The 13,972-nt window shown below is 48.1% G+C and overlaps 1 protein-coding gene across 1 annotated transcript; it reads right to left on the minus strand.

The window, feature by feature from the left end:
- Nucleotides 1-4,747: 4,747 nt before the first annotated feature.
- On the minus strand, nt 4,748-10,573 carry dla (deltaA). Its single transcript, XM_040146324.1, has 11 exons — nt 10,505-10,573; nt 10,050-10,352; nt 9,710-9,770; nt 9,330-9,587; nt 8,255-8,315; nt 8,028-8,158; nt 7,112-7,281; nt 6,574-6,790; nt 5,642-6,422; nt 5,429-5,537; nt 4,748-5,320 (listed from the first exon to the last, which is right to left on the minus strand). Exons 1-11 carry the CDS (start codon nt 10,571-10,573, stop codon nt 5,315-5,317), a joined length of 2,166 nt encoding a protein of 721 aa, XP_040002258.1. The 3' UTR covers nt 4,748-5,314.
- Between the last annotated feature and the right edge of the window lie 3,399 nt (nt 10,574-13,972).

The raw sequence follows: 13,972 nt of genomic DNA on the forward strand, positions 1-13,972 counted from the left end.
CGTGGGCGGGGTGGGGTGGGGTGGGGCTGGGGCTGGGGCTGGGGCTGGGGGCGGGGGGGGGCATGACGCACAGCAGAGTGAATGAAATTCACCATCATCCATCAGACAGCTTTGTAACATTTTCCATAGGCGCCACCGGTCGGCCCCAGGATCATATACCTCGACCAGGACGAGCCCCCGACGGCTCGGAGGGACACTATTTTCTCATTTGAAATGTTTTGGAAACATTTCAGCATGTTTTACACACACACACATACACCTACAATTACCTCGGTGGTCCAAAGACAGGCATTATGCTTCACATCTTTTAAGCTACATCAAACGGAGAAACAGTGAAAACTAAAGCTAAGATAGATCAGTTTACTTTTTGAAAGCTTACTAAAGTACTTCTATGTAAAATTCCTGTACATCGCTATAACGCTCAGTTTATTATTTGTTGCTCATGTGATTCTTTGATGCAGAAATAAGGCAGATCATTAAAAAAAAACAAAACAACTTTTAAAGTGAGAGAGCCATTTACAGGAAGTTAAACTTGGTTTAATAACTATGACAAATCAGTGACTTTTATCAGGATTTTTATTGAGTGTTTGGTTGTGTTTGTCTTTTGGGGCTCTGGTTAATAATAAATGGGAAGTGTTTGTTGCTTAAAAAAAATAAATAAATAAAAGCTTTTCTCGCAGCACTATATTAAAAACAAAAAAAAACTTTTTAACCTTTTAGTAAAACTAAATTAATCATGAAAATGTACAATCACCCCTTCAAGTTTTGACGAAGTCAAACTCGTGATAATGTTAATTATCACATTAATATTTATTACAATTTGATCTCTATGCACAATTAAGTTTGCACATCATGTTACTTAGACCTAGATGTTGTTGTCCCCTGAAGTATTTGGCCTGAGATTTTTTTTTTTTTTTTTTTTTAAACACCTAAAAGGTGATCTTAAAAGACATTATGTCTCCCTGCTTTTTGCTCATTTTCCTTAATGTTTGTCAGTCAAAGCATTATATGATATTCAGTAGTTTACTTAAGCTTTGTAAGAGCCTTCTAATTGACATGATTTCATCATTGAACCTCCCTAACAAGTGAAACATTTTGAGCTTGAGAACTTTGCGAGTGATGAGATAATTTGACGAAAGGAAGAACGATTTAAAAAAACAAAAACAAAAAAAAACCCACTTTAATCAAGACTTATTTTCATTCAAAAGAGTTAATCCAGCAAACCCTTTGGGCCTGGAATTCGCTATAAATATTGACAGTAAATGTCCCATTTAAATGTGGAAAAACTGCTTGTTTACACGGAGCAGGCCTGGCAGCGTGTGTTCATTGGCCTCTGAACATCGCAAACTAATTTGCAGACTCAGTACTTTGTTTCTCCGGTGTTGTGGATGAAAAAAAAGAAGAGTTTAAGAGAAACTGGACTGAAACTCCTCCAACTCACTGTTGGTTATAAGCTATATATAAATTGTAACGCCAAACCTTTGGTGCTTTTTTTGGAAATATTTACCTCATTTTGCCAGTTGCCAACACCATGCTGCGGTCTGGGTTTGGTAAATAAGCAGTGTTGAGCTGTTTCAGAGGTTTGATCTATCCTCAGCAGTGGAAGTGGTTTTGGTGCATTTTGTCTGAGGCGCGGACCCTTGTACAGTACTGTAATATGTGTGCTTTGAAGCCATGTCAGCGCATTGTAACGTACTGTGTTATGCCTGTTTTGTTTTCTGTTTTTTTTTTTTTGTTTTGTTTTATCGGGAGGGAAGTTGATAATTGTTTTTCTACATTACTATTTCTTCAACAGATGTTAAATATGTCAGAAGAAGAAACAGTCATTTTATAAAAAAATCACTTGTCATCGTAAAACCGCATCTTTTATGTATAAAAAGACTAAAGGCATGATTTTAACTTTTTCTGAGAACTTAGATGTCGTACTCAATGAATTAATTGAATTTTAAAAATGAGTGATTTCAAAGATTTCTTTCTCCAAATAAAAAGTCTTCTATGGGACCAGGCCAGCTGCTCGTCAGTTTTTCAGTTGATGCTTGTGTGTGTGTGTGTGTGTGTGTGTGTGTGTGTGTGTGCGTGTGTGTGTGCAGGATCGCTCAGTGCTGCTGTTGTTGAACCGCAGCAGTTCCTGACAGTAGTTTATGTCTGGACTGCCGGTTATCAAAAACTTAGCATGTACTGAAAGTTGGCACTTACTGTTTTAGTACTTTTGACATTATTTGATCAGAAATTCCCTGATTTAAGTAAAAAATGTAAGTAACAAGTAATTAGGTAATTAATAACAATCCTACAGTTGTGCGGTTGTTTGTGTTAAGCAGCTTTTACTTACTCAAGTAAGAGGAACTCCACAATGTGTTACTGTTACTGCATTCAACATTACACTTAAACACTTACCACTGTTTGGTAATTATGAACTATTTTACATACATCTGCGTAGCTACGTCCATCACAATTTATCACACTTTATGAGCTGACCTGATGTTTTGCATGCAAAATACCAACAGAGTAACTAGTAACTGTAGATAGTCAGATAAATGCGGTGATGTGAAAACTGGTGAAGAAGTAAAAGTATAGAGTAGCATAAAAACTACCCAAGTAAAGTACCTCAGAATATTACTTCACCGCAGGACCTGCCTGTACTTTTGTGGAAGCATTTTGTTCGTACTGAGACAAGTAAGGAATCCAAATAAGTTTAGTTTTTTTTGCAGTGAAGCTGCAGCCGAAACGATTCGTCGATTAATCGACTAGTCAGTCACCTTAAACTTGAGCATCAACGATTTTGATAATCGACAAGTGAATTTAAGTAGCTTTTAAGCAAAAAAAAAAAAAAACTTCACTGCTCACAGCTTCTCAAATGTGACCGGATGAATGAACGCTGCCTTTCTTAGTCTTCTACGGCAGGAATCTGAATATCTTTGGTTTTTAGTTCGTTAGTCAGACAAAACAAGCATTTTAAATATGTCAGCAGAGATTGCGATGCACATTTTTCACTATTTTTCGACAAAGATTAATCAAGAAAATATTTGGCCTATTCACTATTGAATAGGTTCAGCGTAATGATGGCAGTTGCATTAAAGTTTTTGAATGATAAAGCCCTGGTTAAAAAAAAAAGGTGTTTTTTTTTGTTGGTTTTTTAAATCTTTTTTTTCTTCATTTTTATTCGCCATTATCAGGGCCTTTTAAAAAGCTGCTAAATTCTTGTACGTTCTCTCAAATGTGAGAAATAACTTCCCTTCATTCCTCAAATTGATTGATGCTTGAATGCTTTTTCTGCCACTGCAGCAATACTGTAGTTTCTTTGTCTGTATTCATCACTCAACACAAAAGTCCTCTTGGGTGTTCGCTTATCTCTGCCCTTTCTCAAAATCCCAACAAATTTATCAGGAGGACCATATAAAAGCTGTATTTTCTTGAAGGCCCATAGATAATCTTTTTTTTTTTCTGCAGCTCGAGCCTTTGAAGGTCTGACTGGTCGTGGCTGAACTCTGGCCAGAAGGCATCTGCTACTCAGCAACATCTGTTCCTGTTACTCTCTTTCTCCCAGCATGCCGAGGGACACTCGGGCTCTCCCAAGGGTGGCCTTTTGTGTGCCCCATTGTCAATTCCATCATTGTCTGCTGAAGTCTGTTCCCATAATGCCACAGGGTTATAAACCCCACCAGAGGCCAACTCCACCGAGCTGATGATTTACAGTTATTTGTGTCTAAACACAATCAACGTCTTTGTGGGGCAATTGAGAAAGAAAACTGAGGGGAATTTAAAGAGGTGATAGTGAGTCACAGTAAAACGTCGATGCAGAAGTTTTAAGTTTGCTCTTTCTTTTATACGGGACGATTGGTCCCGCTCAGATATGACTTTACTGCCGTGAAAGGAAAAAAAAAAGCTTTGGTCGCTTTATTTTATTAGTAGTAGGAAAAGCCACTGAAAACATGTCTGGTGGAAACAGGAAGGGTGGAAAACCAAAACCCAAAGTGCTTGGATGTCCAGTAGGCGTTACTCTACATTGATCTGGATTTTAGAGCCATGAATTACCTGACTCGTTCTTTAGGAGGAGAAAAAGGAGTGGTAAATCTAGCGTAGGGACATTGTCTTTTATGAATAGGCCCCCTCTCCCGTCTCCAGGGAGACACTTTCAACTTCTGGCAGTAGCCAACAGTGTCGGCATAGAAAAGCCCACTATGGGGTCGCCAGGGGAAGACAACAGATGTTACTGATTAACTTTGCTCACAGACCCCTAAAGAAGTGTTTTTCAGAGCACTTGCAGATGGACAAAACAAAAGTTGGACGCAATTAAAATTTCACGTTTAGCAATATTTATTTGGAAAAATAGTCTTGGCTAATTCCTTCATTCAAAAATGGTAAAGGAGACAGTAACATAACAATTTGTACAGTACAATCCCTCTTAAATAACATTTTTCTTAAAAAAAAAAAAAGTCCCATTGACCTGAAGTGCCTTTGCAAATATCATCATTAAAAAAGCAACTTAAATAATCATAACAAACATCACAAATATACACAACAAAATAAAAATAACACAAAATCATTAAATTAACTTAAATTAAATCATAATTTTAAATCATAACTTTTTTCTTGTTTTTTTTTCTTTATTTTACAAAAGGACAATCTGTATCAAAAAGCAACTTTTTTTTCTTTTTCTTTTTTTTTTTTTAAAATCAAGACAAATTTTTGTGTTGTCCCAAAAAAGCAACCAAAAAAAAAAAAAAAAGAACAATACTATGTCATAAATGGTTTGAGGGCTTAGGGAAGAAAACGCACTTCAGTTAACACAGTGATCAAGTATACATACAGTCTTCACAGGTGTAGTGATGGGTGCACAGCCCATGTGAACAGCCTCGTGAAGAACAGGCCAGTATGGCCAAACATCCACCGTTTGATGCAGTTCCTGCGCTCAGCAACGGCGTGTGGGTTAGAGAAAAGGCCCGGGTGCAAATGTTGCAAAAAACAAAAATCGTAAGCATCGCGCGCTGTCGCCGCGTGACGGCGAAACCTAACGTTTTATTTCTACGCCCACTCCCCCGACAAGAGGCAGAACAGAAAGCTAAGTGGCAGTTTACTATTTAACCGCAAACGTCTTATTTTTATTTAACCCCGCCAGTTCCTATCCCACAGGCCGCCGCTGCCTGCGCTTAGTTTCCAGTAGAGAACCAGCTCACTCTGAATATCAGTTAAACGTCTCAGTATCAGCAGCAGTCTCAAGGCGGGACACCTCCCCCTAAGGTTAGAGCAGCATCTGAAGGAGTATAAAAACTCTCCCATAGAGCAAATGAGCAACGGGCAGCCCGTCGGTGGCTCGTTACACCTGGAGACACACAAAAAGACACAAAGGTTTAGCGCTTGTTGGCCACATGTCCACAAGGACAAGTCTTCTACACTGAAAAGCGAACAAACGGCAGGACGCAAAGCTCACCTCAGTTGCAATTATACATTCGTCCTTCTCTTCCGACATCACAAACACAGATTTGTACTTGGTGTCCGCACATGCAGACATTTCTGGGGCTTTCTTTTCTGATGCATCGCTTTAGGAGAGAAAGAAAAACAGACGTCAGCTTCGTCACATTCACAGCCTCAGTTTCAGGTTTTTCTGTGAGAGGCCGCTAACTTCTCAGAAGGAAATATTTACCATTTTAAACGTTTGCTGCGCTTCTCCTCAAACTCAAACGAGTCCAGGGACTGGCACTTGTCCTCGCAGGCTGCCTCCAGCATGGCCTCTTTAGCCGCCTGCTCGTAGTTGACCTCGTGTACGAGGTTGTAGTCGGCAGGCGGATGGCGGCTCTTGTAGCTGCTTCTCCCCGGCGAAGAACCTTCATCAGGGTCACTGCTGCTGAAGTCCATCTTCTTGTTGATATTTTTGACACCTGGCGTCGGCATCACGCCGACTGCCAGGTCCCTGTCACTGCGGTGACAGTTGTTAGTAAGGTTGTTTATTGTCTCTCCCTCGACGACGGTTTCCATTTGGCCGCCGCGCTGGACTTTCGATCGGAAAAATCCAACAAGCACGGCACATCCCGCCAGCAGCAGCAGCACCAGGGCCACGCCGGATCCGACGGCCATCCAGGGAACCTCTGACCCGCGGATGGCGGCGTGCTCTGGGAGCAGGAACTGGCAGTTTCTGCCACCATAGCCGGGAACACACGCACAGACGTAGCGGTTGTTTCTTTCATGGCAGGTGGCACCATTGTGGCAAGGGTTGTGCTCACAGCGGCTGATGGGTGAGCTGCAGTTGCGGCCAGTGTATCCCGGCGGGCAGGTGCAGGTGTAGCCGTTAGGACCCTCCTGGCACGTCCCACCATTCTGGCACGGGTACATCGAGCACTCGTCCCCGCTGTGGTCGCAGTTCATGCCGGTGAAACCGTCCGGACACTGACACAGGTACGAGTTGACAAGATCCACACAACGCGCACCTGAGAGCGGCGATAAACGGCGGCATTAATGTTTGGTCGGTAAAGGGGGATGGCATGCCTTACAGGTAAGGGGGCGCACTGAACGCAACCCGCACAATCTCCGAGCAGAAAGGCATTCTGGGGGATTATACAATTGGCCAGTCACTCTTACCGTTGGAGCAGGGGCTGGAGGTGCAGTGGTCAATCTTCTTCTCGCAGTTGAACCCCGCGTACCCAGTGGGGCACTGGCAGAAGTAGCCTCCGTCGGGGTTGTCGGCACAGCGGCCGCCGTTGGAGCAGGGCCCGTCTGCGCACGTCATGGCACTCAGCTCGCAGTTGTTGCCATAGAAACCGTGGGGGCAAGTGCAGGTATATGTGTTCTCCAAATCCTGCGGGGGAAAAAATAGAACAGGCTCGGTATTAATATCTGTCTTGAGACTGCAGCAGCTACAAGCTGCACGCTCGTGAATTTCAGCTGGCCGCATACTGCATTTGTTCGATGGTTTCCTAATGTTTAAATTTTGCGGAAGCTCTTCTGGTTCAACGTAAAGTCTGGAGTGTAGAGAAACAGAAGAGGTGGACGGGAAGGGATAAAGGCATGCGACAAAAGCTACCAGGCCGCATTCAAACGTAGCTGGCGCCGAGCCACAGTCCACAGGAGGCCTCTGTTCTCATTCCAAGTTATTGTGAGAAGAGCAAACAACACTTACAGTGCAGCTTCCCCCATTGCGGCAGGGGTTCCCAGCGCATTCGTTGACCTGGATCTCACAGCTGGCCCCAGTGAAGCCGGGCCTGCAGGAACAGGTGTAGCTGCCCTGACCAGTGTTGCTACAAGTGGCTCCATTCATGCAGGGTTTGTGGTGAGTGCAGTAGTTGAGATCTGGAAAGACACAGCGGCACATGTGGATTAGCCACAGCACAACACATGGCAGCGACAGAATGTCTTTATGTCCTCTGGCACACTCGACTCCTTCTCTTCTTCCAGTGGTTTTTTGTTTTCTGTGCCCGGCCTCCCGACAACTGCCGCTCTGTTGTTGTTGTTTCTGCACCAAAGTCTTGATACTTTTTTTGTTGGTACCCCGGTGTCTTACCAACTTTGTTCCTCTACCGCATGTGTCTCTTTACAAAGTTTCTTACTTCCCTGAACAGTTCTCAGCGGCGCAAGTCCAGAGACCGTGCACCGAACGCCCGGTCCGCTTTCTATCCCCCGTCTCTCCCTTTCCAGAGAGCGAGGTTTTGGTTAGGTTCAAACCGATAAACTCCCAGAAAAACATTTTGGTGATTTGCAGGCCACAAGATATGCAGGGGCCCAGGCCAAAACTGGGCTAAATTTACTGGAAAAAAAATGGGTTTCTTCGAGACGTCCGGGCTACATATAATCATTGTTTCAACAGCGTTTCAGAGATCACGTTTCAATACGTACTGAGGACCTGCCTCACAAATAGAGCCCTTGGAATGCTGTTGAAACGAGTTTTATGCAGCCCAGAGATCTCCAGAACCTTTCACTTTTTCAGCAGATCTAGGCGCCCGGCCCTCTTTCGACCAGCAAATCCAGCCTATCGGTGCTCTCTGGTTCCCCTTGGCCTCCGTCTTCCCTCACGGAGCCTCATCGGACCCTCTCCTCACCTTGGTTGCAGAAGAGTCCCCCCCAGCCCTCCTGACAGTTGCACTGCCAGGGCTGCTGGCAGGTCCCGTGCAGGCAGCCCGGGTAACGGATGCACTCGTCGCAGTAGCGGCCTTTGAATCCCACCCTGCACCTGTTGTGGTCCAATTAGGAGAGAACACCGGTCAGCCCACTCGCATTACCTCATGCGTCCCACTAATTAATTCATGCCTCGGTGGGGGAAACGTACTTGCACTCTCCGGGTTTCTCGCAGAAGCCGTGCTCTTCGTCGCAGCCTGGCAGACAAATCGCTGTACGGGAGGAGAGGGAGAGAGAAAACACACCTTTGCTTCTTAGACACACAGCTCACACACTGCCTCTTTGTTTGGTTTCGCTCTCGAAGAAATGAAAACTTATCACCTGAATCCCAACCAAGTCATTAAAGGAGGGGGAAGGAGGGGCTCCCTCCCCCATTAGCTGTTACCTTCAACTCAATCTCCTTATCACCGTGGAAGAATTTTCTGCTTAACATAGTTCAGAGACAAAGGAGGGAGTGTGTGAGTGAGTGTGTGTGTGTGAGCGCCACAGAGTGCACACACACACACTCACACACAGGCCCCCTCAACCCAACCCCACCACCCTCTTTTTTTTTTTTTTTTCTTCTTCGCTGCGGGTCAAAACTCTTTTATTCATTCTGTGTGCGCGCACACACACACACACACACACACTCCCCTTAATGTCTCGGATTGGGGCAGATAAGAGTGGACAGCTGGCGAGTGTGTTGCCAGTGCGCGACAGCTGCTCCATTGTCTCCTCTCTGCCGGCAGCTGCCCACTTCAAACAATACCTCCCCCGCCTCGGCCAATCAGCGCCCGGCCCACTCCGAGAGTAACGAATTGGAAGGTAGCATGTAAATTTATGGCACGCGTGAGATTATTCCCGAAAACTTTCCTTAGAATAAATCAAGTGGTCGTGTGTGTGTGTGTGTGTGTGTGTGTGTGTGAGGGGGAGGAGGGAGGGGGGGTGCGTGTGGTGTTTACGCACAAATTGCCTTCTAACGGCACTCGGAGGATCTGACTATAGACCCGACATAGACATGAACTTTTTCATACTCTACGTCCTACACTTCCAAAGAAAAAAAGACTACGACCCACAAGTTCTCCGTAGATACTAAGTTTAAAGCAGCTTCGTGGTGTTTTACCTCACATGTTACCATTTATGTCCAATGTGAACTTTCATTCTACTTTGAAACGTTTAGTTTAAAGTGATCGTTCCCTCCCATTTCCACCACCCAGCTCGGGATGAAACCGCGTCCCGTTACTCACGTTCAGTGCAGTACTGGCCCTTCCACCCGGCGTCGCACACGATCTCCCCGCGCTCTCCACAGGTGAAGTGGCCGAAGGCGTCGTCTCGCGGCCGGCAGAACACCGAGCAGCCGTCCCCGTAGTAGTGCTCGTCGCACACGAACCGGTACGAGTACTTGAGCTCCGTCCTGCCGCCGGTGTGCAGGTCCTGGGACCACTCCTCTCCCACCGTCAGGTGCCTCTGGGTGGTCATGGTGCTGATAACACGGTCTGGGTTCTCTGAAGTGCGCGTGTGGGGCGAGGAGAGTGAGGGGTTAAGGGACGGGAAAGTGCGCGAATGTGATCAGATTTGGAAAAGGAAGGGGACCGGGGACGGGGACGGGGACGGGGGGGGTTCCTACCTGTGGAGAGGTCGTCTTTGGAGTCGGTGTGCAGTGCCTCGATGATCAGCGAGAAGGTCCCCTGGGAACACAAATGGCTTCGTGAGACAGGTGGCCAGCGGAGATGTGGCGATAACACCGAGCAGGGGCCCGAGGCGATTGTGTGCCGAACGCAAACTGCCCAACCCGATCCGGTGAAACCAAATACGTGTAAACTCTGCGTGCTCTCCGCCCCGTACGCTGTGGTCGGAAACCGTGCCGCTGCGCGTTTTTACGCACGGATTTTAGCCCCGGGGGGGAGGGAGAAAAAAAATGGCGCGATTTCTACCGTGGTGAAACGGACAGGAACGGCTGTACTTACCGGCCACGTGAAGCCGAAGCTAATCCTGATGGGGTTGGTGAATGAGCTCTCCGGGATGACATCGGGGACCTGGAACGAGTTGGAGCCGAGGACGGGCGTCACAGCACCGCCGTAGGTGCACGGAGGCTCCGGGGAGGCGTTGGGCTGGTAGTGCTTGAGACAGATCCTGAAGAAGGTTTTACATTCGCACTGCTGCTGGAAGGACGAGGTCAGGCCCCCCCTGCAGCAGTTCTTGTTGCCCTGCACTCCCTTCTTGTTCAGGAACTCCTGCAGCTTCAGCTCAAAAACTCCCGAACAAAACCCCTGCGGAGGGACAGCGGCTTGTTGTCATCAACTGTACACACGGTACCGCTTGTGTACGAGTGCGTCGTGGTGGGAGTGAGGGGAGGGAGAGCGGGGGGTGTGGAGGGGGTGGGGGGTTATTGTTTGGAAGAAATAGAGATTCAGTAGCTTACCTGGCACAGCAACATGGACAAGACGGCAAGAGTCAGCAGGATGACGCGCCCCATATTAAATAAATACATCATAAATAATAAATAAATAAAGTAAAAAGTCTCGGGGCTCGGCGGGTCCTCAGGGTGCCTCCTCCGGTTCAGACCCTCTGAGGAAGATGCATTGAGCACGTTTCTGTCGCCTCACGGGGTTTTCTCATCAACTGCTGCCGCTGTCAGCCGCGCCGCTCTCATTCATGTCCCGAGGAGCCCCCCCCCAAAAAAACAGCCAAAAAACAAAACAAAAAAAAAAACGGATAAATCCCAAACCTTAAAAAAAAAAAAAAAAAGATCACAAAACAAACTTGTGAACTTGTGCGTGGTGGGGAAATTTCAAAACAGAGAAGTCCTCCAGTTCCGTTATAAAGCGTTAATCCAGTGCGTCAAGAGGGAAGAAAAACTGACGGGTCCTTGTTGTTTGCTCAGAAAGTGACAAATAATTTTAGGAAGTGACTCTCTGTGTGAAGGTCTTGGTCTAACCCAAGGACGGATTTGTCACTGGTCCAACATGCTTCCTTCCACCTCCCAATGTCTTTCCTCGCTGCGAACTGCGCGTCTGTCTCCAGCCAAGGCCGCCTGCAGCCTGTTATATACGGCCTGACACATGCTATGGTAATAACATGCAAATGGACCCCCTCCTCCCCGACTTCACCTCCCAATCTGGCCCGGCTCTCCACAATGGGGTCCCATGCAAGTGCCCCGGCAGCCTCGGCGGCGCGGCGCGGCGCGGCGCACGCGGCGTTGACGCGCAGCCTTAGCAGCCCGCCTGAGCCCGAGACGGACACGAGTGAAAGTATCTCGGGGCAAAACAGCGAGGGCGTGAAACTTGGAAGGAAAGTTGGGTGATAACGTTCATTCCCCGAGTGTCCATAGCGGCATCTTTCCCATCGGGGCCACGAAATTCACAGGTTAAAGGGGAGCATTATGTCGGGGGGGGGGGGGGATTAAGATTCACAGGATTTAGAGGAAGTGAAAAAGACTTTTTGTTGACCGCCGTGATCGTCTGGTGATCTCAGCCCCCCCCCTAAAAGAAAAAATGTTCAGCGTGTGATTAAAGTGTTTCGGTCAAATGCGGAACTCGGCTAAACTCTGGAGTCGGAGCCAGAAAAACCCCCAAAACCAACAACCCCACGAACGCGGCGCTGAAAGCAGCAGGCGAGGAGCTGTGAACATCCTACAGATGCCAGCTCTCCTCCGGGCATGCGGGAGCCGGGGACATGTGGCTGGATTGATCCCTCCAGCTGTTGCCTCGCTGGACAAACTTCTTTGTTTTTTTCGGAGTCTTAAGATGTTTTGGGTCAAGTGCCAAAAACACAGTGTGAAGTTGATTCAAAAATCTCAACCCCCCCCAAAAAGAAAGAGAGAGAGAGAGAGAAAAGTTTCTTGCTCTAACCCTGACTCAGTTAATTGTTTACACCCCTTCCTCCTCCTCCTCCTCCTCCTCCTCCCTCTCTTCATCCCTCTTTCCTCCTGCGCACACACACCCTCGAAATTTCGGTATTTGCGGCTGTGGGAAGAATTTGACGCTTTGAATCGAGTGAAAAGACCAAAGAAAACATTCCTTGGCAGCGCAGCGCGGCGAGGCGGACGACTTGAGGGGCCGGACTCCGGCTCGGTCCCTCTCGCGCTCCCCTTCTTCTCGTCCTCTGGGCTCCGATTTAAAAACAAAAAAACAGAGAAAAGAAAGGAAAAGAAACGCGCGTGTGCGTGTATGTAGACGTGTGTGTGTGTAGGTAAGTGCGGGGGGGGGGCGTGCGCGCACCGGAGTCGCTCGCGTGGCCAACATGAAGGGCAACTTTTGTTATTGTGTGTGTGGTGAAGGAATAAGTTTGCGCCCCCCCCCCCCCCGCCACCACCACCAAAACCACCATCACACACACACACACACGCACCCCTCACCCCCCCTTCCTCAGCTGTATGGTAATTCGTCCAGCACCTGCTCTCCCCTCAATAACAGCGTGCGCGCGCCTCCCTTGGCTGAGCGCGCGCCCACACGTCCCATACACAATACACTCTCTCTCTCTCTCTCTGCCCTCCTTCCACACACACACACGCACACACTAACGCGCGTACACACTTTTCACTTTACATGAAACAAACGTAACCGGACAAATGTCGCATATTTGCGTTTTCTTCTTCTCTTCTTTAAATGTTGACCAAATTCTAAGCAGCAAAAAATGCTCGGGCCATTATTTGAGTCTTATTGTGTGTGTGTGTGTGTGTGTGTGTGTGTGTGTGTGTGTGTGTGTACGGATAAGGAGCGGGACGTGGGGGCTGTTTCTTAATTAGGTCGTTCATTAGGCCAGAAGTCTCTTTTTTTTTTTCCTCCCGCACTACGGCGACCTACGGCAACCGTGCGCGTCCATTGCGTCACGTGGCTCCGCTCGGACGTGCACGTCACGGCTGGCGTTTTTCCGGGCGTCCCTCCGGTGTCCGTTACCTGCTGCTGGGATCCGCCCTCCACACCGCGGCTGTCAGAGGAGGCGTCCCCCCCCCACCCCAACCCCCTTACCCCCCCACCCCAAAGCAGGGTGACGTGCTTTCCCTTTCTCATCCAAATTGCCTTCATAAGTCACATAACGTGGTTGGTGCGTCCGCAGTTACTTATTACCCCCTAATCAATGGCAGAAACGACCACACTAGGCCCTCCCCCCCTCCATTAATAAACCTGTCCGCCCCCCCCCCCTTCACACCGGGACGGTTCTCACACCGGACCCCGGCTGGACCGTGACCGTCCCAATTCACCTGCGACTGAGACCAGAAATCCAACGAGAGTTCTCGCTCACAGAAAACAGAGGCTTGTTTGGTCTGTGGTGGTGGGGGTGTGTGTGGGTGGGGGGGGGGGGGGGGGTAAAATAATCCACGTTGACCGAATGTCAGCCGTAGATACTGCGAAGGTGAAGTCACGAGGAGATGCAGCCTCACCGTCTGGTGGCTCGAGCTACATCAGTTCTGAAAACTGGAATAAAAACTGGGCACAAAGGGGGGGGGGGACTAAAAGTAACCCCCCCTTGCCAGTAGTCTGGTGAAACTACCACACGGGCAGGCCCCGTCTAACAGTCACTACCTGTGGGAGGCTCGGCCGGAAATGCTTCTGAACCTGGAGCCAGAGACAGAATCCGCGGCCCGAAGTGATCTGAGAGGAACCGGCCATCGAGCTGGGCCAAAACCTGAACCCGGGAGGCTCAGCCGGCGACCCCGCCCGCCCCGGACCCAGGTGTCCCTGTCACTTTCTGTCCCCCTTCTCTCTCCGGGCCACGACGCCGCTGGCTGAGCTCCGACTGTTTAACTAAAGTGCTACTGTAGGGGGCTGCTGTAGTTTAACTCCTGCCCACCAGTAGCTGCGCCAAACAAAAAAGGGTGACTCGGGGTCTGACTATTCATCCATTCTCTGCGCTTTAATTTCCATTGATTGTGAATGCAGGAGGGAGG

The sequence above is a fragment of the Xiphias gladius genome, chromosome 15 (assembly GCF_016859285.1).
Source record: "Xiphias gladius isolate SHS-SW01 ecotype Sanya breed wild chromosome 15, ASM1685928v1, whole genome shotgun sequence".
Classification (NCBI taxonomy): domain Eukaryota; kingdom Metazoa; phylum Chordata; class Actinopteri; order Istiophoriformes; family Xiphiidae; genus Xiphias; species Xiphias gladius.

What these genes read in the sequence shown, in the direction of transcription:
- dla (XM_040146324.1), bottom strand. Translation starts at nt 10,573, where the DNA reads ATGTATTTATTTAATATGGGGCGCGTCATCCTGCTGACTCTTGCCGTC. An exon ending in CTCCAGCCCCTGCTCCAACG is followed by an intron (nt 6,423 to 6,573) that starts GTAAGAGTGACT and finishes CGCCGCTCTCAG; the next exon opens with GTGCGCGTTGTGTGGATCTT. An exon ending in CGCAGCAAACGTTTAAAATG is followed by an intron (nt 5,538 to 5,641) that starts GTAAATATTTCC and finishes TCTCTCCTAAAG; the next exon opens with CGATGCATCAGAAAAGAAAG.